This window comes from Haliotis asinina, chromosome 16, assembly GCF_037392515.1.
Source record: "Haliotis asinina isolate JCU_RB_2024 chromosome 16, JCU_Hal_asi_v2, whole genome shotgun sequence".
NCBI classification, from domain to species: Eukaryota; Metazoa; Mollusca; class Gastropoda; order Lepetellida; family Haliotidae; genus Haliotis; species Haliotis asinina.
Genome location: NC_090295.1, coordinates 41,777,271 through 41,801,897, shown reverse-complemented (window position 1 = coordinate 41,801,897; position 24,627 = coordinate 41,777,271). Strand labels below are relative to the sequence as shown.

The 24,627-nt window shown below is 39.3% G+C and overlaps 1 protein-coding gene across 1 annotated transcript in view; it reads right to left on the bottom strand.

The window, feature by feature from the left end:
- The window catches only part of LOC137267784 (uncharacterized), a 49,307-nt gene that overhangs the window by 4,105 nt on the left and 20,575 nt on the right, over positions 1-24,627 (bottom strand). Inside the window, exons 10-12 of the mRNA XM_067802228.1 lie at positions 20,268-20,429; positions 18,836-18,979; positions 13,802-13,903 (exon numbers count right to left, since the gene is read on the bottom strand). Coding sequence (XP_067658329.1) covers positions 13,802-13,903; positions 18,836-18,979; positions 20,268-20,429 — 408 coding nt within the window. The remainder of the gene's footprint in view (positions 1-13,801; positions 13,904-18,835; positions 18,980-20,267; positions 20,430-24,627) is intronic.

Genomic DNA, 24,627 nt, shown 5'->3' with positions numbered 1-24,627 from the left:
ACCATTTCTTCCCTTTCAAAATCTTTGATGGAGAAAATAAATTGCCCCTCGCTTCCCCTTTTCTTTCACAATCGGGAAGGAACAGCTGTTTAGTTACTGTCAAAATTTCTGCTTGTCCAGCATCTCCAAAAAAAATGAGAAATGTCCGCCCCCGTTTTAACTCCGTACTTGCTTAAAGGCTTTCACCTTCATATAAAAATGTCCACCCAACTTCTATTCGCCGAGATGTTTTTTTTTTTTTCGTTTTTGTTACCTTGAAGAAAGTCAAAATGTTTCTGACCCCACTTTCTTCGGTTTGAAATTTTTTCATGAAGTCTGTCAAACAATCCAGACAACCGTCGCAAGCCTATCCCCGTATGTAGGAACATATGTAGAAACCTCGTCATCCTTCATCTCAAGGATTATCTCGATTCCAAACATTAAATGATAAATATTATATGTGAATCAGAGAACAGTAGAATGCCATCGATGACGCGTTAATGAAACATCAAACAGTAGGAAATTAATTACTGCATGGAAAAAATTATGGTCAGAAAATGTATGTATATCTAGACTTTAAACATTACGCATTACTATTCTGTCGTGATTTTCTTGTCAAACATATGAGAATCTTCAAAACAAAATATCCCACGCACGAAGCAAGGAATCGTACAAAGTCAAAGTCAGACAAACAGTTATGATAACAAGGATCCATGTGACAGACGGTCCGATGGCTTGCGACACGTTGAGAAGGAGGAAAAGAGCTTCGTTTGGCGCAACCGTATAGTTTAATTTAATTTGATTAGACTTTCAAGTCAACATAACTCTTTTCTATAGATATAAATGCATGTCAGGATACACGTACGAAGCATAAGTTGTTTGATGAATCTAGGACAGTTACCCACCCAGGACAGTTGCCACCTGGACAGTTGCCACCCAAAACACTCAAAACATAATTCAGTTTCTTTACCAAGTTTATTGAGTCTGACATGGTAATCCATCACACATGTTAGTATTTTTATTGCATTTGATTCATGCATTATTAGTTTCACAAAACATTTAAGATTTCACGAACCATCTTTATTCTCACAGCACTAGCAAATAAATGTCCAATTACATTTTTCTTGACATGATATGACACACGTGTTAAAGTTTATCGGAAGGAACTCATTACCTCCTTATGATGTGGGCCAAGTCTCTATACTCTCAACAACTAGTTTTGTGTTCTATGGAAAGCTGGGAAAATTCTCTATTAGAACTGCCTTCTGTTCTCTAGTAGAACTGTCATATATATAGTATTACCAGAAATTATTGAGAATCATGTTGCGTCATGTAACTCATTACGTTTATTAACTTCTGGCGTTTTACTTACATAAACATGTTAAAACATCATCCTTTTACAGTCTCAGTCTTGTTTTAGTACTTTGTTAGACCTCCTTGCTCAGCAACGCATGCCTGAATACGCCTAAGCACACTACCCATCAAAGTTTGTAGGTAATCGTGTGACAGGGTATCCCAATATTGGACCACCTCGGCCTTCATATCTTCAATATTTCTCAGTCCCTTTTGGTTTATTCTGTCCTTCATGACTCCCCACACATTCTCAATTGGGTTTAGGTCTGGGCTGTAACTGGGCCAGTCTAAAACATGAACATTTTCGCCCGACAACCACTGTTTTGTGTAGCGCAGTGTGTTTTGGGTCATTATCATGCTGGAAAATCCAATCATCTTCATACAATGTTTGTGCTGTCGGAAGAAGGTGACCATTTAGAATGTCAACGTATCTTCCTTTTGTCAAGTTTCCCGTGAAAACACACAATGGCGTCACTCCGCGAGCCGATATGCCACCCCACATGTGAGACTTCGGGCTATGTTTTGGTCGCTGGTAGATAGGTTTGACAGTATCTTTGGTCCAAGTTTTCACACAATTAGGGAAAAGCCAAACAGAACTTTCATCTGAAAAGAAAACATTATCCCAATCTTGATTTTCATGAGCCCGACACCAGTTTAAACGTTTTTCCTTTTGTGCATCTTTCATCAACAGCGAGGGAATTCCATGTTTTTTCATCCAATTAAGTCTCTGTAATTCCTGCCTAACTGTTTCATTGCATACCTGAGGACTTCCTCTGCTAATCATTTCATTTCTGATGTTCTCAACACTTTTCAATTTGCCCCTACTCACAATCTGCCCAAGTCTTCGGCGATCCACAACACTGAATTTCCTAGGCCAACCTGCCCCTGCTTTATCCCGGTTCCTGTTTGAATATTCTTCAAAGTTCTGTATACTGTAGACAGAGGAATACCATGTCTACAAGCTAACACTTTAGCATCAGCCTCACCCCTTTCAAAATCATCTAGAATGAGCTTTCTTTTCTCTCTTGCTGTAAATTCTGCCATGTCAACACAGGAAGCCGTCTGCTCAGACAAGGGAGATAACTCTTGACGTAATGAGCTGTCTTCTAAGCCTTCAAGAGTTGTCTCCCTTATTTAGTATGCTTAGTGCATAGTGAAAGCCCTTTTTCCAATCTTAGCATCATTAGAAACAAAACAAAGATTTTCTCAATAATTTCTGGGAACACTGTACACTTTCATACACGTTTCGCACAAGATAATTTACCAAGAAGATGTTTCTTAGCTAACCAACTTAATTTACAATTATTTATCACGTCAAACAAAAATAAATGTGAAAGGTAATCCGTGGTTTTCGCTAGATAAAATGCATTAGACAATGCTGGACTCTCGTATGTTTTCGAAAATCCCCTAGTATGTACAATCTATTGACTGAATGTTTCAAACTGTGTCGTGCCCGTTCGCCATTCACGACCTTTACCTTAACATGCCCCGCACTGAAAAAAGCCAGTGAACCCATTGGCATAAATAAAATATGTCTAATCAAATCGCTCACTCTTTTCAGTGCGGGGCAGGTGAAGTCGAAGGTCCTCACTGGCGAACGAGCTTGACACAATTCTGTTTGCGATGAATAAATGTACTGGAACTCATTATGATAGTTTGGTGTAAGTGTCTCCGAAAGAATGGCGATTAGCGTGCTGATGGGTGCCATCCATTCAACATGATTTGGTGCACGTCGTTTGTGTATACAGTGAAATAGAAAATATCTGAGTTACCGCTACGAATTCTGAGCAGGGATTGTGGCTTGGAATCTAGAAATCACGATTGTCGCGAGCCTCCGAAGACCAAAGCTCCCAAAGTACTGTTTCGATTTTTCTGCTGTATGTTTCATTTTCTAGGCACGTCTATTGGTTTGAAATGTGTGCATTCTTTTGATAGGATAGACACAGTGCTCATTGTTGTATTCGCCCAGAAACAAACTTGGTGTGTTCACCTCCTTCAATCCCTTTCCTTTGATATAGTGCTGAGACCCGTTAGTGACTGTACATATCTTGATGGCAGTTTTTGCGTTACAAGCCCACGTGGAAGAGAACATTGCTAGAAATGCTAAAACCCATGATTCCATCTATTGTACTTCCATTAAAAAACTAACTATCCTTTACATGAAACTGTTTGTGCTCACAAATCTAAACCAGAATAATTTCTTGATGTATCTGATGGTATGAAATAAAACCTACGTATCATCGTTGACGAATACATCACAAAGACCTCACATACGAAAACAGGGTTCGACGGTGATTGGAAACAAGCCATGAAGGCACGGAAAAGCTGAACATTGTTCTCGCCTTCTTATGACTCTACTTATGTTTTTATCACAGAATCAGTATTTCAAATCATCATCTATGATGTTCGTTTAATTATTGGGTTTTGAAAGAAAAATGAATTAATTGATAAGTGTTGATGCTTACATTTGAGCATTATATGAAGCGATAGGATGTAATTACAGTGTACACACCGAGACTGTTTGTGATAGTGCCCCTCTACGGGCCAGTAAACGTAGTCAGAGGATATAACCCATGTCAATTATGTTACATATATCGGTATTTTCAATCGGAATGTATTTGGTATTTTATGTGATAACTAAATCTGTGTACAATGGCGGCTGAAGAGGTAATGTAAATCTAACTAAGGTTCCATGAAGGTAGCAAAACTACTGTAAGCCCCAATGGTACCTATTGGGGTGATCTACCTTCAGCTCTATCCAGTTTGTATATTGTATTGTCTTCAGTAGTGATATCATGTTCAAGTTGCATGCTACATGTACAGGATATCAGTGATATGCTATTTACTGTCCTTTGTTAAACATTTTCTCTTTTATGAGAGCATAGAGTTCATAGTCACGGAATGAAAGACTGCCGGTCTCATATTTTCAACTTCAGACAGCGCCAGACATGTAGTTCTGCTGTGCCAGAGCAAACCACATTGATAAGATATTAAGATAACGTACCGTAGTGCGGATCTGACCATCCACAGTGTACATAGCGTTACATATTTAATGAAATTCCTGTCTTGAGAAATATATCTTTTTACTACCGTAGCGTGTGCTCAGAAGTGCGTATGGATTTTCAAACGGAACTTACCACAGTAGAAATAACATCTCAGTTTGAAAAAGAACAAGTCAGTATAACAAAGTAATGTTACTATAGTACAGATATTATTTTGATATTTGCAGGTGTATATATCCAGCTGCACTACGTCATCCATAGATTCCCCGCTATCGAAACAAGGTCTTCTCACTGAATTGCCAAAACTGTGTGACACAGTGCTAATATTTATTTATTTATTTATTTATTTATTTATTTATTTCATTTGGCGGGATGTATTTCACTTTTCGATTACCTTTGCCGACTGAGAAAGCGTTGGCTCTTCTCTGTGTGTGTGTGGATTTCACGTCATTGGTTCATCTGTTTGTCATAGTTTGAAAATCTCCGTCAGATTCCCCGCCATCAAAACAAGTTCTGCTCTCTAAATCGCATATAGAATTTGACATTTTGCCTGTTTACCTACTAGTCTGATATATTCCATTTGTTTATAGCACTAAAGTGACGCATTTCCTGTGTCGATTGACTTTGTGCGTAAATGAGAAGGCGTGGACTCTGCCATGTGCTTCACTGGTTCATGTCAGTGTGAAAAACATTGTTTAGAGCGAGGCGGGGGATATATCAGTAGGTTCCGTCACTCCCCACGTACTTCGTACCTACGTAATACGACTTAGAATATTTTAAGAACCGTAGACTAGATTCCTTTCATGTTTGGTACAATAAAGTAAAAGCCAGGTCCCAGCCAGGTTTGGTGACCTTTACCGTCACTTCAAGGTCATATGAGGACTTTAACATTTACCCGTGTCAGCAAGATATCTCAAGAAGTGTTCACTGGCTTTTTTCACATTCATCATTAAGCTTTATCCAGGAAAGGCGCAGGGCCCGGTCAATTTTTGATGACCTTCAGGTAATTTTCAATGTCATGGCTACACTTTGAAGTTTTCAGCATCCTCCCCGGAATTGGCAGCAAGATGTCTCAAGAGCAATTTTTTTCATGGACTTTCAAGACTTCATTTGAATAAGCAATTTCTTTAGTACAATTCTTTGCTCATTACATACACTATGACATGCATATCAAGGTAAAGTCAATCTTCAAAATATTTGTGTGTTTGAACAAGCAAAGAAAGAGATATCAAGAGACGTTGACCGATCATGCTTTTGTTGACTTTTAACTTGACCTTAAACTTTCAAGACTTTGACAGTTTGATTTGATACACTGCGGCGGGGGATGATGTTACCTTTGTGACAATGCTTGTTTGAAAACCATATAAACGGAAAATCACTAGATCATTAGTGTGCTTCCTTTATTAATTTAATACTAGTTTAACACTAGTTCTAAAGTATTTTGTAAAGCCAAACTGGATGGACAAAATGTAGAATAAAACAAATGAATTCACATGCGTACCAACTTTGAGGTTTTGTTAATTATCAAAATTTGACGAAGACCGTTGAGAAGAACAGACCCAAGTATCATTCCTACTGATATATACTGGAAGTCAAAAGCGAAAGATTCCATGTCTGAATTGATTTGTTACTTGTTTCAGATTTGGTCTAAAGGTAAAAAGAGATAATAAGCGTTAATAATTCCTGTTTAAGTGAGTGCTGGATAACGTTAGAGGCCAACGTGGTTTGCTGTGGACCTGTTTGATAGCGCTTCGGTTACCTGCACTTGGCAATCTATTTGTTTACTTCCTGTTCGTGAAAGTTCTTAGTGAATAGCGAAATTGTCACTCTGTGCTCGAATGTTTCCTACACTGTGTCAGTATATAAACTAGCGTCCAAGAGAAACGCCACCCAAATAAAAATGATTGTTGATTTTCAAACTAATGGTCTGTCTCTTAGAAAATTGCTAGAAACATCTCTCTAATACAACATGCCTATTTCCAAAGAACATTTGCACATGATTACATGATTTTGTATTTTGTTAAAAAAAACCCAAACATTTTCACGCTTAAAATGGAAACTGTTCACAAAGTTACCCGTATCAAATAAGGGTATAAAAGCTGACCGGGTGTATTCTCTTAGATCATATTAATCTACTCACAACCAGGAAAATGCCGCGATTAACAACAGAACAAATGGAGAGAGCCATAGGTATGCTACAGACACACGAGCATTTGTCTAGGACCATGGGATGATGCAAATCCATCATCGTCAACGCGTCACGCGCCTACTACAAACGGTCAGTACGACAGACATGCCAAAGAGTGGTAGACCAATGGTAACAACCCAACAGGATGGCCGGTATTTAGGGGTGTTTCACCTACCGAACCGATAGGTCATTATGAGGTCCAACAGTCTTGGACATCCAGTCATCAGACGGACTGTGGCCAGACGACTCCACCATCATGGTCTCCGTGCCTATTGACATTTCAAGGACATGACGTTGATGTGCCAACACTGACAGTAGAGGAGTGACGAAGAGTGCTCTTTAGCGTCGAAGGCAGGTCCAGCTCTTCGAGATCTGTCCCCAATTGAGCGCCTTTGGGACCAACCGGGACGTCCTACATGGAAACCACAAAATCCACCACTGACGGAAAACGCTTTGGCAGCTGCCCTGTAAGAGAAATGGCGTCGGGTCCATTAGCTCACCTACGTTGGGTTCAGACCTGCATCAATCATAGGGTTGGCCACACCCGACATTGAACAACATGCACTGCCCAGAAAGTTGTAAAAGCTCCCAGCCGATTCTGCTTTGGTGATAGAATACTGGATGATGCACCTATGTCACTCATGAGCCATCAAATCGTGTGCTGCGTTGTTTCTCTTCTTGTCACCATTTCACTATTGTTGCTGAATTACTACTTTTCATAATGAAAGATTTAATGTAACCGTAATTTGCTTTTGTTTTGGTTTAGACAGAAAGAAATATATTCAGTGGCGTTTCTTTTGGACGCTAGTTTATAAAGGCTGGTTGTTGTGTTTAGGGTAGGGATGCACACATATGGACTTACGCCCGAAATAACTGGACTTCTGTACCTCTGCCTATCATCGACTGTTTGCCAACAACATCATCTGAATCATCTGACCTAGAAGACTGACACTTCATGCCTGACTGCTCTCCCGATGGAAACAAGCTTCCGTTAATATATCTGAGCTCAATGTAAAGCACCAAGATTATGGTGAGTTAATATTTCATATTTGTGACCAGTAACGTTGGACTTGTGACTGAACTGCGTTGTACTAGAAGTCTGTATCGTGATTCATTGTAACTTGTTCGTTGTTTGCTCAATATACTATTGAATATTGTAAGTTGTAAGTTGACTTGTAAGTGTTATGTATTGCTGGTTCAGAGGGAATTTCTTATACCTCTTGTCACGGCAATGTATTAACCGTAATATTGATATGCAATGTGGTTTTCTTAAGGAAAAGAAAAGAAAAACCCAAACAAGAAAAAAGACCCAAAACGATACAGGTGTTCAATGAGTGCAATTAGAATATTTTACTAGATGGATATCGTACAAGGATCAGGCACATGTTACATAATGGGTCACTCTTTCTCAGGGAAGGAAAAGGCTGTGTTTTTTGTTGGGTTGAGTTCCACCAAATACTAGTACTACAAGTACAAAAGTGCTAGAATCAACAGTGACTTTGTGTGTTGGCGGTAGAATTCAAACAAACAATGACACTAAAATCTGGACTCTACTGAGAAAGCTTAGTCACAAATATATCGCATTGTGTTGGATTTGATCTCTTTCTTAAATGACACTGTAGTCACTGTCTCGCGTTGCAAAATATTTACTAACTTATTTCATTGAGCCCCTTTCTCTTGAAAACTTGAAGTACAATGTATTTGTACACCAACGATTCTGATATGGTTGTGACATGAAACATTAATAGTTAGACCATTCTATTACAGCATTATGCATCAACAACGGTGTTCTTGTTTTACTTGTGTTCCTCCTGTGTTGGAACTAGCGTCGCCCATGACCAATATGTACTTCTGCAGTGCTAATTTCCACTCACCAGGTGCATGCTCCAAACACATACAGACAGACATTTATTGTTACCCTGGACAACCCAAGCTGTAAGGAACTAGCAAGAAATTGTCACACGCCGTATCCCATCAGGTACCCATTAGTGAACAGAGGCATGACTGCCTAAGGTGAGACAACATGTCACGTGTGCTTTGTCTTGGGGCAGGATTGTCCAAGAAGCTCGCAGAAGTCAAGCTGCTGAACGCGGTAACCCATTCAAGGAGTCCCAACGTCGCTTTACTTCAACTGATCTGTGACTTCATCACTGCATACAGGAGACACAAAACTACGTGTGACCATGACTATAAACTACCCCAGCAAGTTTGGCCGAATTGCGACGTTGTTTCGGTCATATTGCCCTAGAGGTAGTTCAATTGACACAATCCATTGTGATGATGTAAAATTTGCCTTAAACGCCTTAATTATTTTTCACAACCTTAAACCGAATTTGAAGATAATCTTTTGACTGTGTTGATGTCACTGTTTACCGTGGTAATGGACTGAAGTGTTAGTAATCTTGAACAGTCTTGATGCATATTTTTTTCCATTACGATGATAGCATATTTGCTTTCTTAGCCTTAAGGCTGCAATATAGTCCTTTCACCTACTTTACGATTGTGTAAGTCAAACTAGTGATTATATCTTTATTATGGGAAACACAATATTCTCATTACGTGGACATAAGCGGAACACAGATTGATCGTCAAGCATTTTAATCAAACAATCCAATACATAAATTGATGCACAAACTGATTACAGAAAACAGCTAAAATGTGTGGCAGATGCGAATAAAGACGACTGAAATACCCGTTTCATATCGATCACAAAAGCCAGTTATTTTCACAGTACGATCAGTTTCAATGCAGGTGATGTTTAAACCACTGGCTGAACCACAGAGTAAATGATAGTAGTATTCAATAAAAACTACGAATTGATGAAGTGAGTGAGTTTAATTTTACGCAGCATTCAGCAATAATTCAGGCTTATGGCGTCTCTCTGTAAATATGGACCAGACAATCCAGTGACCAACTATAAAAGCATCGATCGAATTTGAGAAAGACTACGTGTGTCAACCAAATCAGCGAACCTGACCACCAGATCCCGTTAGTCGCTTTTTCTAACAAGTATGGGTTACTGAAAATCATAATCACGGACTGTAATGAATAATATCTCAGATCACTTTGAATTCAACCATACTGCAAATATGACAATTTTTAAAAGAAGGTTTTAAGTTTCTTCATTCCGCCTTATTACATGCCCTCAAAATAACAAAATGCATCGATGGGATCATCAGAATGTACATGGTTACAAAATCGCGACTGAGAAACAAACACCAGACCAACATAATCGTCATAACGATTGGACGTCTTTTTTTCATGTCAATGCATGACAAGACTCTGCGTGAGAATTCTCCTCCACTGCCAATAATTTAATCTTTGTGAAAATAAAAACGAGTACCGGTATTTCTGGGCTGACCCACTACCAACCCTCTTTTACTTATTCGTCATCTGCACTCTCTACATTTGTGTGACCATTACCAGGTCTGAGAATCGTCAGACCCTCGAAGTCAGTCAGTCACTTAATTTCCGTCGCCAACAGCAGAGTTGGCGATAAAGATCCCTCACTGTGTGATGCAAAACGTTGGAAGAAGCCTGGAAAAAGTACAGGAACACCTGCCCTTTCATGAGATCCCTTATTTTTTCATTTTGCTTTTCTTCGTAAGGCTGTTAACATGGCGTTTGCCTCTGCTGTGAGGCAGCATAGAGCTGTTATCCGGCAAGCGAGAAGAGATCGTTCTGAATTAATTGACAGTGGCACAAGTGACTGCACCACCATCATTGGGTCTATCGGTGAATAAGGATTTGTATGTATTATATATACTTTTTAATTGCTTAATTTTTTGTTTATATTGTAACTCATTGGTTTCTGATTTTCTAAATGTGGTTAATGTTGGTTGACCTGTGGTCTCTCTCACTGCCAAGGAGAAGAAAGAATGCCGGCAGCAGAAATGATTTAATTCTGAGCCGTAGAAGTGGAACAAGTGAAGATTTTGTAAATATACAGATTCCCATAAAGACGATTAAACGCACAGCTATAAGCAAGGTTGGATGTCGATGTCGTTGAAATATTGCCTGTGTGACTATAAATCTTAACCCACCCACTCACTTTACACGGCAACTGCTGATGCTTAAATTACATGCCTGATAGTTGTAATTGCACACAAGTTACCATATATCCATATCCTGTCTCGTGCCTTCAGGGTATTAAACATGTGCCCTCTAAATATTCATTTTTAATTGAAATCAGTGAACGATTGTATATTTATTTTTCGGTCAAATACTATACCGTCTTCCCTTGATTTCTCAGCCACGTTGGTATCACTGATAACATGAAGGATAAGGCTGCAGCCAAAGCAGCACCAAAACAAATATATGACACTAATTCTTGTTCCATACAGTGATTGCAAACCAGTCTTAAGATGTTATGTCTCCTTTTCAAATGAAAAACAAATGAATCACCTAACAATAAACTACATGAAGTAAAACAAACTATCGCTTGTATCTATTTGGGTAATAAGTCATCATATAATGCTGTCATGAATATTTGCTGAAAGATGAAATATTCCATATTATTTTTTTATCTAAATGTCGTTTCCTGATTGGTTAAGCGCACTGGCAATGTACCCCGCTGCCAATGGCAACTGATTCGGTACTTCGTGGTAGTGCTTTCAAATCGAATAACATTGAGTCACACATGATGCTGACGTTTTTCGAATGAAATCGATAGAAGGGCGATAACTCTACATTTTTTTTGTGTGTGTGTCGTCTGCAAAATCCACCGATGTCTACGAAAACAATTGCCATGCATTCCAATAAATAAATTTTGATTAAACGTTTAAGTATAGCCCCTGTGAATATTAAGAAGGGGAATTACACCCCGGCGATTGTACTAAGACAATACCTGCGGGGAAAAAACAGAAGACGCAAAATTCGAATCGCTTGATCCACACGGGTTGGCTGAAGTGCACGATCCGATAATCATGCTTCAAACGGGTCAAAATTAACATAGGGGTGTTTGGTAAGATCGATACGTTGTTCACTGGTCCCTCGACTGAACAACTTCTTTTATCTCCCCTTATGACGAAGGAATCATCGTCAAATATTTCCTGCTAAAACTGTATTGAAAACATTTTCGTCAAAAACAATAACAGTTACTATATTAGGGCTCTACGAAAAATTGTTTATATAAAGTCTGAAATTATTTCTTTACAAGAAAAAAAGAATCCGCTGATATGAACTGTAAATATATATATATATGTTGTGATGCAACTGGAAGATTGAAGTAGCATTTGAGATTGTCAATGGCTGTACCCCTCAAGGGGGATAAGTACGGTAAGTAAAATTATTGTGTTCCCGATAGGGTATATAAGACCACGGGTTTTGAAAGTAGATTTTAAAATACTGTGTTATAAATGCTAGAATATTTTAAGTCGTGGTTAGATTTGTCTATAATTTCTGAAGTGATGTTCTTAATCTAACTAAAATTTGTTCAGGTGACATGGTGACACCTTCAGATCTATCTTCCTATTTTTATTTTGTTTTGTTTATACAAATTGGGATTAATTGCTTATTTCTATTCTAAATTTATGATATTTCGTTATTCTCGTTCTCCCTGACAGGGCTCATTTTAAGAAGATTGTTTCCATGAATAGCTTTCACAGTCACGATATTGCTGAAACATTGCATTTAATATGAACTTGCTAAGAGGTTGCACTTTAAATAGATTGTTTTGATATATAGCTTTCAGAGTCACGATATTATCAAAATACCTTTAAAGTTTACTTGTTCACAGCTTGGTAATGTCTGTTTATCAGATCTGTCAAAGTGAAATGTCAACACTTCCAATCCTCTACTAACACGAAATGTGGTTACTGTTGCTTTTCAACTGCAGTCTGAGGAATTAATGTTCCGCAATATCAACTGTCTGTTGTTAGGCGGATGAATTTATTTGTTTTGTTTTTTATCTGCTTTTGTCCTTAGCATTTCGCCTTTTTATCCTTAGGCACCGATTGTATTTAAATGACCATGATTGATAATTTAATTGGTATATCCTAAAAGGCAACACAATATTTTGCGGCACAATGATGACTTGAATCCGAGTCAATATCGTCATAATTATTCTTTCTCATTATCATTGTTGGTAACAAATAACTGGTCATGCATTTATGATTATAACGAGAAACCAAATAGTCCATGTGTTGCCAGCGGAAGAGTCTCCTACCCTTGGATAGGTAGTCCTTGGCCATCGATCCCCATGCTGCAACACAGTCTAGTGCCCTGGGGATTAAGGCCACTGCAATAAAGCCCCGAAATACTGACCATGGAGTATATTGTCCGCCCTTACTTAATTGGACTGAGACTGCACCAATGCACAAGGGGTCATCGCCTGCACCAATGTTAATGTTCAGCTCCAACTTGAATTCAGCTGCTGCTGATTGCCGCATATGATAACACTGATAACACAAGCTAACACTAATAGCTGTCAAATACCCAAGGCAACGAATGCATCTCGCAAGGTAAGCTTACACTTCACCACATGCTACATACGAGTCGATAAGAAATACACTAAAACCTATCAAAGCCAAACCATCGATCTCTGGCAACGTGCTTTCAGAAGATCTGTTACAACAAAGAATACCCCGAGTATAATTTACAAAACGTCGTGCGCTTTGACCAACCATCAAGGTATTGGTGCAGCTGAAGACGTTTTATACCTAACTGTCTTGTACCAAATTCTGATGTTAGCTCGTACTAAACGTCTCCGCAAATACCACACAGAAAAGGACATTCTGACGGTACATTAATATACAGTTTGCAGTAGGACAGTCGATAGAGAGTGCAGTGATAAGGGTCCTTTGCTGGGCATTGGGCTGCAATAAAATTGAAAGACACAGTTCAGCGAATGCTTATCATGTTCTGTTGTTTATTTACGTCACACTTAAATTGGAAAATATTAAAATCTACGGTTATAATATTTTACAGCTCTCTCAACTTGAAACATGAAATAGGAGGACTCTATAAATTTCTGTTATGATATTCTACTGATGACCGATGACGAATATCAATATGTTGTTGACATGGAATAACATATGTCATATTCTCGCGAAACTCTAATTGAAAGAAAGATATTTAAGATGACCTTGAAACCTGATGAGTGGGGCTTATAATATCAATCAATGGACATTCACGTCAATACCTGTGTACTTAGAGAGTATGTGTCTGTAAACAAAAACGTTTTTGAATTGGCCTCTATCACTGAGTTCGATATTTTCATGATTACAGATTTAACCTGAATTACGATATATATCAATGGAATTATTGTAAAATATCTTACGTGTCTGGCATGTCGTCCCTGCGTATGGCGGTTTACAGTTGCATTTGCAGGTGTCTGTATCCAGCCGTCCTCCATTCAAGCACCGCTTCCCGCCACATGGCGCTGAAAAGAGATTTGTAGCATGTGTCATGAAATTTCAGCATGAGTAAACTTATGCCGATAAATATCGTCACCATCTTCACGCTAATTGGTGAGTTCGGTTGTTAAATAATTGAATTCAGTATGTGTTTTGTGAGGATCTAATAAACTTAAGACAGAGTGAAAGTTTAGACGCGACGTTTGTTTCGAATTCTTGATACAAGATACTGTTTTCCTGACTTTGTCGCGAACATCTTTTATGAACACTTATCAACTGGTATTCATTGACTTGTTCTAATGGTATATAGCTGTATACAACCCGCGATACGATATATCGGGATACTGCAGGTTTAGTCGTGACGATATATTGCCAAAGTCTTGTGACGTTGCTATACAATACGGATCTCAGTATGAGAGTGGCGATACGATACGTATCGCGATACTAAAATCTTTAATTCTGCGACACACCTAAAGATCAATACAAAACCATTTTTAAAGTATTCCTTCAAATTCCTCCAGCGTTCAATGTTCATGCGGAAACGAAATAATTTAGTTTATGGACGAACTTTGTCAGTATTGATAACATGCGGGTGATACGTCTGTCACAGTTCTTGGCACGAGACGTTCCGAGAAAACGTTTACTTATGAAGGGAAAATAAGTAAGCATATATTCTAATCCTCAAACAAAGGTAAGTCATTTTTCTTGACAGAGATCGCGATTCAGCAATATTCAGAGTAAAACATCGATGTATCGTGGCTCATTTGAAGTATCGTATCGGGATATACAACAATGTAAAACTTTGCATCGATCTATGAATCGATGCATCGATGCGTATTGATGAATCGGCAAACCACTAATGATCGGGTGAGAATCATCATGCATGGATTCATCCTCATGAGTGAGTGAGTGAGTGAGTGAGTTTACTTTTACTCCACACTCAGCAACATTCCTGCTATATGGCGGCGGTCTGTAAATAATCGAGTCTGGACCGGATAATCCAGTGATCAACAATATGAGCATCGATCTGCGCAATTGGGAACCGATGAAATTTGTCAACCAAGTCAGTGAGCCTGACCACCCGATCCCGTTAGTCGCCTGTTACGTTACATGAGCATGGGTTGCTCGTCGACTGTATGCTTTCATATAAAACAGTATTTAACACCAATTATAGACTTTTAATAGACACCCCTGGTTTGTGTCAAAGAGTGAAGTAATTTATCAAGTTTCCCAGGGTGGGATGCATCGTTTACGAACATGAAGTAAGCAACTGAGGTGTCCGGTGTCCGGTGTCCAGTTTTCGGAGGCGAAGGAAGACACATGTAATCTGTCATTCAACGCAAGGATCTTTTGCTCATCGACACGAAGGAGGCTGTAAACACAGATGCATGACACTAGACCTTGTGTATTTGGACATATATACACACGATTAAGTAATTCCTACTACTGCTTGTCGTAAGAGGCGACGGGATCGGGTGGTCAATCTCGTCGACTTGGTTGACACATGTTATCGGTTCCCAATTGTGCGGATCGATGCTCATGCTGCTGATCACTGGATTGTCTTGTCCAGACTCGATTACTTAAGTCAAGTATCTGGACTATTGCTGAGTTCGGCGTAAATCTAAACTCACACGCTCACACTTATTACGATTGAATGTTGGTTTTGAACTATAAAGTCGAAGAAACACGGCCAGCTGTTGCTCGAATGTTGCTCCTGATCAAATGATATGGTTAATACCAAAACAGTGTACATGTTTCTGCTCAAGATAATAAATCACGGTTATGACGCCACATGGCCGTATCAAAACAATAAACCAAAATAAATCATATCAACTTGCTGTCGAAGGACTTCAGAAATACAAGAATATCATAGATTGGGTTTAAACCTAGCATGCTGTAATAATATTTAGTACCGCAGACAGCAATGCAAAATAAAAACAGACTACATATCGCCTACAACTGAAGGCAGATTACCATACTAGGGACCATGGGGACTTACATACGTTTGCTTCCTGCATGGCCCTAGCTGGATTTACAGAATCCCTTCAGGTACTGGCGATATTTTGGAAACTTAGCCGATCGTTACAATAACGAATATTCTACCATAAAAACGATGGTAGATATACTGAAGGCCATTAGAAACGCATCATTGATAGATTAGCATCTTTCCTAGGTGCGGTGTGGCATCCATGACCTTTTTGAGAACGATGTGATAAATAACCATTTAAGAACAGAATGAAATGCGTTATTAAGTTGCACCGCATTTATTGATCAAGGCAACGTGGGTTAAACAGGGACGGGCTAAATCAAAAGTTCACACAGGTAAACGACATGAACGAGGACAACGTCAGTATCGGGTGTGTCCACCAACAGCCACATACCTCCTCCTGAGAGAAAAGATGACCCTCCTCAAGAAATCCTGGGGGATTTGTTGCCATACCCCGCGGAGAAACGCTTCCAGCTGCTGCAAGTTGAAGGACGGTCCATATCGGCAATTCTCCCCATCACATCCCAGACATGCTCGATGGGTGCCAAATCGGGGAAGAGGGATAGTCATTGCATGACACTGATGCTGTTCTGTTGCAGGAAGTCCATGGTAATCAAAGCGGTATGGCGTTATCTTGTAGCAGAATGTGCAGACGTTGATGGTTCCTCATGTAACGGACAAAGACATATCTTAAAACGTCCTGAGTGTACGTTTGGGCGGTATCACGGCCTCGAACGACATGCAAGGGTGTCCTGTCAAACACACTGATCCCGACCCAAATCATCAGACGTCCTCCGCCTATGCGATTTGCCACCACAATACAGCAACTGGCGTAACGCTCACCGCGTCTACGTCACACACGCTAACGTCTATCGGCATGACAGGTGGAATTTGGATTCGTCACTAAACAGGACTCCTTCCTACTCTCTGCGCTGTTTATTATACCAAGCGAGACGTGCCTGACGATGTCTACTTGTCAGAATTGGACCAACATGAAGTCGACGTGCACGTAGCCTTCTTCTCGTAAATGACGTCTCACGGTCAGACTGATTCAGCTGCTTCTCCCACTGACTACTGAAGCTGCCCTCGCTGCTGTTTGAAACCGGTTCCTCAAATGGGTGACCTGGAAGCAGTGGTCATGATATGGGGTAGTGACGCGTGGTTGTCCCGGACCTTGACGATCACGTGTGCTGCCCGTTTGTCGAAGACGTTGCGAGAGTCTAACAATTGTCGATATGTGTCAGTCGAACTGTCCGGTCACTGCATGGATGGCTAATCCAGCATTACGCAAACTCACTGCTCGCTCTCTCAAGAACGGATAATCGAGGCATCGTTACAAATTGAAGAATGGAATTAAATACCAAAAACACGTGATTCTTACAGGAAAATTGTCAAACTTTACACCCGCTTCAATTTTGGATCAGCTGGGTCAATATTCCATGCTTTATAAATTACATGACATTTTGTGATTATGTGATCATCATGTGTCACTTGAGAAATGAAGTTAGAAAGTTGTGGTCCATCCTGCCCTAATATCGGAGCACTTCTTTCATTTCAGCAAAATAGAGTTTTCTTATTGACACTTTCCTTCGTAAATCCCAAAAGATTTAATACTCAATTTAGATCTAGGCTATAGCTTGGTCAGTCTGAAAATGTCACGTTTTGGGTCCGAAACCAGGTCTGTGTATGCTTTGAGCGATGTTTTGGGGCCTTGTCCTGCTGGAAAATCCGAAACATTCGATAGAACGCGTGAGCAGCTGGAAGTAAATGTCCCTCGAAAATACCTGTGTACCGCTCACTGTTCATGTTGATAGTTCACAATGTCTCCGCACAGACAGCCACAGTTCCTCTATCAATCATATGCAGCCTTAAGTTTTCATAACTCCTTCGTTTGTTTTTAACAACAAGAATACCAAGCCGCCTCCCCTGTCACCGACAGTCAATTTTCTGGGCTTAGCTGCGCCTCCCCGGTGCTCAATGCCATATCCATTTGCAATACTTTTCAAAACACGATAAACAGTGGACAAAAGGATTCCTGTTCTACTTGAAATCACTTTAGGTGATCTGATGGCCTTTTTATAATACTCTATAAGCAACTTCCTCTTCTCTAAATCATCCATACTGAGGATCATTGAAAATGTCGTTGGCTAGCAAGTAAACAAAGGGAGATAACTCTTCACAAACTTATGAAAATGATTAAAGGGGCCATTCTCTCGTGAATGAAACCATGGTCCTGGTTGTTAAAACTAGAAAGCCAATTAAACAGATTCCTAAAATTCTCAAAACTTCTATTTCCTCTAACAGTGTTACGAGAGTGTATTTTCTGTAAATTGTATTATTGATTAAGTAATAAGTATTGTTTGGGTCACAGTGTTTAAAGGTGTGAGTGATTGTTATTATGGATCGCATTTCGTATCATAAATGTTCAGTACTTTTCATACTTTGACAGCAGGCTTTAAGGTGTGGCGATTTAGAGTTACCTCCTCTTGACTAAGTGTTTTGATTAGTTGTGTGTACTTCCGGGGGACACACATAGATTAACTGGAGTAGATGTATCTGCCTGTCCCCGTCAACGCTTGACCTACATAACCGCTGCCCGACCGTTCGCTGTGTTGTATTCAGTAAAACTATTTCTCACTCTCACATCAAGACTTTGGTGAGCTGACATTACATTTGTGACCAATTACTTTAGATCTGACTCAGTTACATTGTACATGAAACCTCTATTGTGAACCTCTGTATCTTGCTTTCTGTTTAATACAAGTTATTGAAAATTGCAGACTTCACAGTGTTATATTTTGCTAGTTCTGAGGGGATTTCTTATACCTTTTGTCACGACAACTTGTTAACCGTAACCACATGAAAATCTGAGGGGATTTCTTATACCTTTTGTCACGGTGGTTACCCGTAACCACATGAAAAAGAACGTTGTTAGAAGATCGTTTATGGCGGGATTGGTACACGCACTGACCTTCGCATAGTCCGCACATGACTGGGCAGTAGTCTGTTTTAATGTTGTAGAACTGCTCGCAGTGGGCGCAGGTGATCTGACTCCCACCCATACTTCCACACAGAGACTTGTCGTTGCCATGGTCACCATAGTTCTTACACTCCGCTGGAAAACGACGAGATTGGAACAATTTAGTTATCGTAGTTAGAACTAGGTGATACACGTAGGACAATAGTGTTGTAATGTCGCATATAGTACGAAAACACAAACATTGGCATTAGAGACGAAAGCTATGGTGGCTGATTTGGGCCATCGCTTTCTCGCCTTATACTTCGGAGGCGAGAAAGCGAGAAGGCGATATCAAAAGACGAGAAAGCGATATCGCGAGACGAGAAAGCGATAGCACTAGAAGAGAAAGCGAGAGAGCGATAAAACAAGGCGAGAAAGCGAGAAAGCGATAGAACGAGAAAGCGATACAGCCAGTCGAGAAAGCGATAGAGCGATAAAGGGATAGAGGGAGAAAGCTATACAGCCAGTCGAGAAAGCGATAGAGCGATAAAGGGATAGAGCGAGAAAGCGATACAGCCAGTCGAGAAAGCGATAGAGCGATAAAGCGATAGAGCGATAAAGCGATAGAGCGATAAAGGGATAGAACGAGAAAGCGATACAGCCAGTCGAGAAAGCGATAGAGCGATAAAGGGATAGAGCGAGAAAGCGAAAAAGCGAGAAAGCGTTATTTACGCATATAGTACGAAAACGCAAAAACTGACATAAGAGGCGAAAGCTAACCCTATCTAAACTCGTCTGTCTGTACACAACCCTACTGGGGACTAGTCGATTCACTCAAACGCGGTATCCCGACTTCTGTCATTAGAACTGAAGATCCGGGATGACCTTCAGTCTCCCATGCTTGTCGTAAGAAGCGACCAAAGGGATCGGTGGTAAAACTGACTTGGCTGACACATATAATCGTTTCCTAACTGCTGCGTACGTAGATCGATGCTCATGCGGTTGATCATTGGACTGTCTGATCCAGACTCGATTATTCCCAGACCGAGCCCATATAGGTGGAATATTTCTGAGTGCTTAGTAAAACTGAACTCACTCACTCACTCACTCTATGATAGTACCGACTTTACATAGCTAGAACTTTACCGATTGCGACATTAAAATACAAGTGACAATTCAATTCACGTGCTGGACCCTCCACTGTTGACTGTCGACAATATATATCAGTGGAAAACGAAAGTTTGTTTTTTTTCTCCTGCGTGCTCTTGTTTGAGTAGAAAGATACTGTATTTCATCCGTCAAACATGTGTTTAAAAATTCTTCAGAACAATCATTGCTTCAATCATTAAATTTTCTTTAATTTGACAACGGACTACATTGCTCACTAATCAACTATATATTAACTTATGAGACAAAATTAATGATATAGTGATTTGCTTTGTACCTTTTGAGGCTCTTTTTCCAGCATAGACGCAGCCAAACTCCGACGTGAACTCTCTCCACGTTGTAGAATGTACAACAGCTGTGGGTTGCACTGGTGAAACCTGGCCTGGCCGAGTGATACGCTGGGCTTCTGTTTGGGAAGCAACTGTAGTATTTGGTGTAGCTGAAACAAAATAAGGCTTGTTATTCGGTTAAATAAATCAGGGAAAAATCATGCAAAGTATTTAGCTTTTTTAATAAGTTTTCAACAGTTTGATTTAAGCATATTGAACCGAACAACTATGATAAAAGTTAAGAATTGTATACATTCAGACATTACCCTTACATATCATACTTGACATAAATTTCAATGATATATATTTATTCTGTAATTCGGACAAATGGCCCAGAATACAAAAAGAACACTTGTCACGTGGTGAATAATACAGCAAAATTTCTGTTTCTATTTACATAGAAACACATTTTAAAGAAAATTTGCAAGTGCTCATAAAGTATCCTCATCATTTGTATTTAGTATATTACACAACAGTTTCACTGAATATTGATTAACACTGGATAGGTTTGGCAAGTATGTTAATCTCAGATCATGATACTTTTTACAAACGTGACGTGGAATTCGTCCTTTATAACGTTGCGATCACATTGCAAACAGAGTGATTTATATACATGACCATTTTTGTTTGTATTTATGTTATTAATATAAAATCATGAAGAGATATTCAAAATTTATGTAAAGCCGTTATCAACGACCTATGCGAGAGACACATAAATGTCAATAATCTTCAACACCACTTACATCGGTGAACAACACTAAACACATTTCTCGTGTTAGGTAGGAATAGGTACAAAATCGCTATTAAATCACTCACTCACTAAGGCACCCCTGTGTGATCAAGGTGTGACCATTTGCGCATGCAGTCAATACCAGAATGACAGTTGTATTTGCAATATCAGCCGCAGCTGTAATCCGCACGTTTCCAACGTGCCAACGTATCGACGTAAATTGTGCGATAAGAACGTATTTATGTAATTTTGAAGTGTTACATCCACTTGATAAACGCCAGATGAATATCGACGGGCAACAGCTGACCGACATTGGAAAATTGTTCACTGGTGATGTTCTGATTGATTGAAATAATCGAAGATAGGTCGCAGTTATCAAACGACCAAACAATCGATCGGTGAACACAAACGATTTTATAACAACAGTTTTAGCCTTTGAAATGGTTGGTGATGGAACATATCATCGGACCCCGAAACGTGTTTATTTCTTAGAAAACTCACTTCACTAACTGAAAAGTCATGACTAAATATTTGTTGAGGATTCCAGGACGTTTATGTTCATGATATATTAGTCATAACTTTAACGAAGGATAGGAAAGTCTGAAAATGGCAGTAACCAGTTTCTGTTTTCTATAAATGTTTGTTAGTTCTGAAGCAATCATCAATTGTGAGACTACAACTAATACCCAACACGATTGCTCACAGGTTTGGGAAACCGACAGATCGAATGAATATTAAATTTTCAAAACATTGGCTGCAACACGTTCGACGCCAACGTGTGGAGGACCATGTGTAAGGTGTTGACACATACATCATGTTCTACCTGTTTGTTTTAGCTGATTCAGTGTTTACAATTTCCGCACTGTTGACGGTAAGACACACTTCTCTCTTCCTTTTTACTCTGAATTACGAGATGAGCTTGCATATGACTGACCATGATCTCAATGAAAGTGATGTGTTGATAATGAAGTCGTATATATTATATAAAATGCAAGACAGATCTATACACATGACAGAACATTTTATGTGGCACATTGCTGTCCATGTATAGACGCTGTGTTTTTATATGATCACTTGAGGAAGCAGCTTTTGGTTTTATGCATACGTTGATTGTATGGTTACATTTTTGTGACAATAAATCAAAACCATCTAAATAGAGATCCTGAATTGTCAGATACTCTTATGGTAGGAAAATAAGGTTACTTACATTTACCCCGAGGCAATCAATTTATGTTGTAAGTAACCGTTTGTTTATCGTATTTGAGTGGCATATTGAGATCAGATTGGGGCACCTTTTATGGATGTACTCTCTTCATTCATGTACACTCATCTAATCATTTATTCATCAATCCTAACAAATGTAAATCGTCGTGCACACGCATACACACACACACACACACCACACACACAAACACACACACAAAACACACACACCCCCACACATGCACACTCACACAAACACACACACACCCCACACAAACACACACACACAAAACACACACACAAAACATACAACACACACACACACACCTGCAGGCATCTTGACAACACATAATGGATAACTAAAATGAGTGAGTGAGTGAGTTAATATTTAACGTCACCTCGGCAATATTGCAGCAATATCGTGACGTGAACAGTTAACAATGAACAGGACTATATGTATATTATAAAAAAAACTGTCAACGAAGGACAGTAAAACAATTAGATTATCACAATTTGAAATGAAACTAGCGTGGAACGTAAAAACTAATATCACTATTTAGACGATGCAATATAAAAACAGGCTATAGATCGCCAACAACCGAAGGTAGATCACCACACTAGGGACCATGGGGACTTACAGTACCTTTGCTACCTACATGGACCCTAGTTGGATTTACACCATCCCTTCAGCCGTTGGCGATTGTAAGAAATGCTAGCCACAATTAAAATACAGGAATACTACGTCTAAAAATCCTGGTAAGTTCAAATCTACTTCAAATGTTTTTGGACTTACTTATCCTCTCAGGGGGACAATAATTTTACTGCACTTTAACCCCCTTCGAGAATACAGCCACTAACAATCTTAGTTACTAATTCAAACTTCCAATCATAAAATATATATCTATTTACAAATCACTTAACAAATCTAATTCTTTTAAAAATGCAATAATTAAATGAGAATTTACGTTACTAAAAAGATCCTTCATAGTTCGCGATTTAAAATAGTTATCCCTTGTGATGGAATACTCAACACAGTCAAGCAAAATATGCTTGACTGTAATTCTTTCATCACAAGGGATGCAGAACGGAGGATCCTCACCTTTCAATAGGTACTCATGAGTATACTTTGTGTGGCCAATGCGACATCGTCGCATGATGACCTCCTCAACTCTGGACTGACAACCCAAGTGGGTATAACCAACACAGGGTTTTAGTGCATGTGATTTATTTATGCCCACTTGGGTGTCCCACTTCTTCTGCATCGGATAAAAGACCTAATAGTGGTTTTATAATCTGAGTATGGAATAAGAAGTGGTGTCTCAGATTTGTTGAGTGCTGCCTTGGCAGCAAAATCGGCCATCGTGTTACCTGAAATTCCGACATGGCTGTGTAACCAACAAAAGACGATGTCATATTGGCCAGTAGCAAGATCATTATACAGTTCAATAATTTCAATTAAAAGTGGATGTTTACAAGAAATATTTTTAATAGCCTGAAGGCAAGAAAGAGAGTTGGAATATATTATATACTGTTTACATTTAGGATGTCTTTGAATATATTTAAGAGCTGTTAATATGGCGTTAGCTTCAGCTGTAAAAATAGAGCTGTGGCCTGGTAACCTAGAAGTTATTGTTCTGGATCCAATGACAGTGGCACAAGCTACTGCGCCACCGTCCTTGGACCCATCTGTAAAGAAGGATTTGTAATTGCCATATTTACTTTTTAATTGATTATATTCCTGTTTATGTTGTAAGTCATTTGTTTCTGATTTTTTACATTTTGCCAGTGTTAGATCACCTTCTGGTCTAACCAACTGCCAAGGAGGAGAAGAAAGAAGACGGGAAGGAGCTATAGATTCTAGCTCAATGCCAGCAGCAGATATGAAAGATTTTACTCTTACACCCAAAGGCGGAACAAGAAAAGACTTTTTATTGTATAGATCCTCATGAAGATAATTAAAAACACTGTTAAATGCATGATTTGATTCATTAGAATATAGTTTTGTTATCTACTGTAAGGATAATGTTATACGTCGTTGGGTAAGGGATGGCTCATCGGCCTCAACATAGAGACTATCGATGGGAGAGGTTCTAAACGATCCAAGACAGAGTCTTGGCCCTTGGTGGTGGATAGAATCTAATACTTTTAGGTTACTGTTACAGGCACCCCCATAGACGATGGAGCCATAATCAAGTTTGGAACGGATTAGTGATCGATATAGATGAAGGAGGGTAGCTTGATCCCCTCCCCATTTAGAATTGGAAACGACTTTCAACAAGGCAAGGGCCTTCAAGCATTTAGTTTTAAGGGATTTAATATGTGGAAGAAAGGTTAAGTGAGCATCAAAACTTAGACCCAAGAATTTAGCCTCCTTG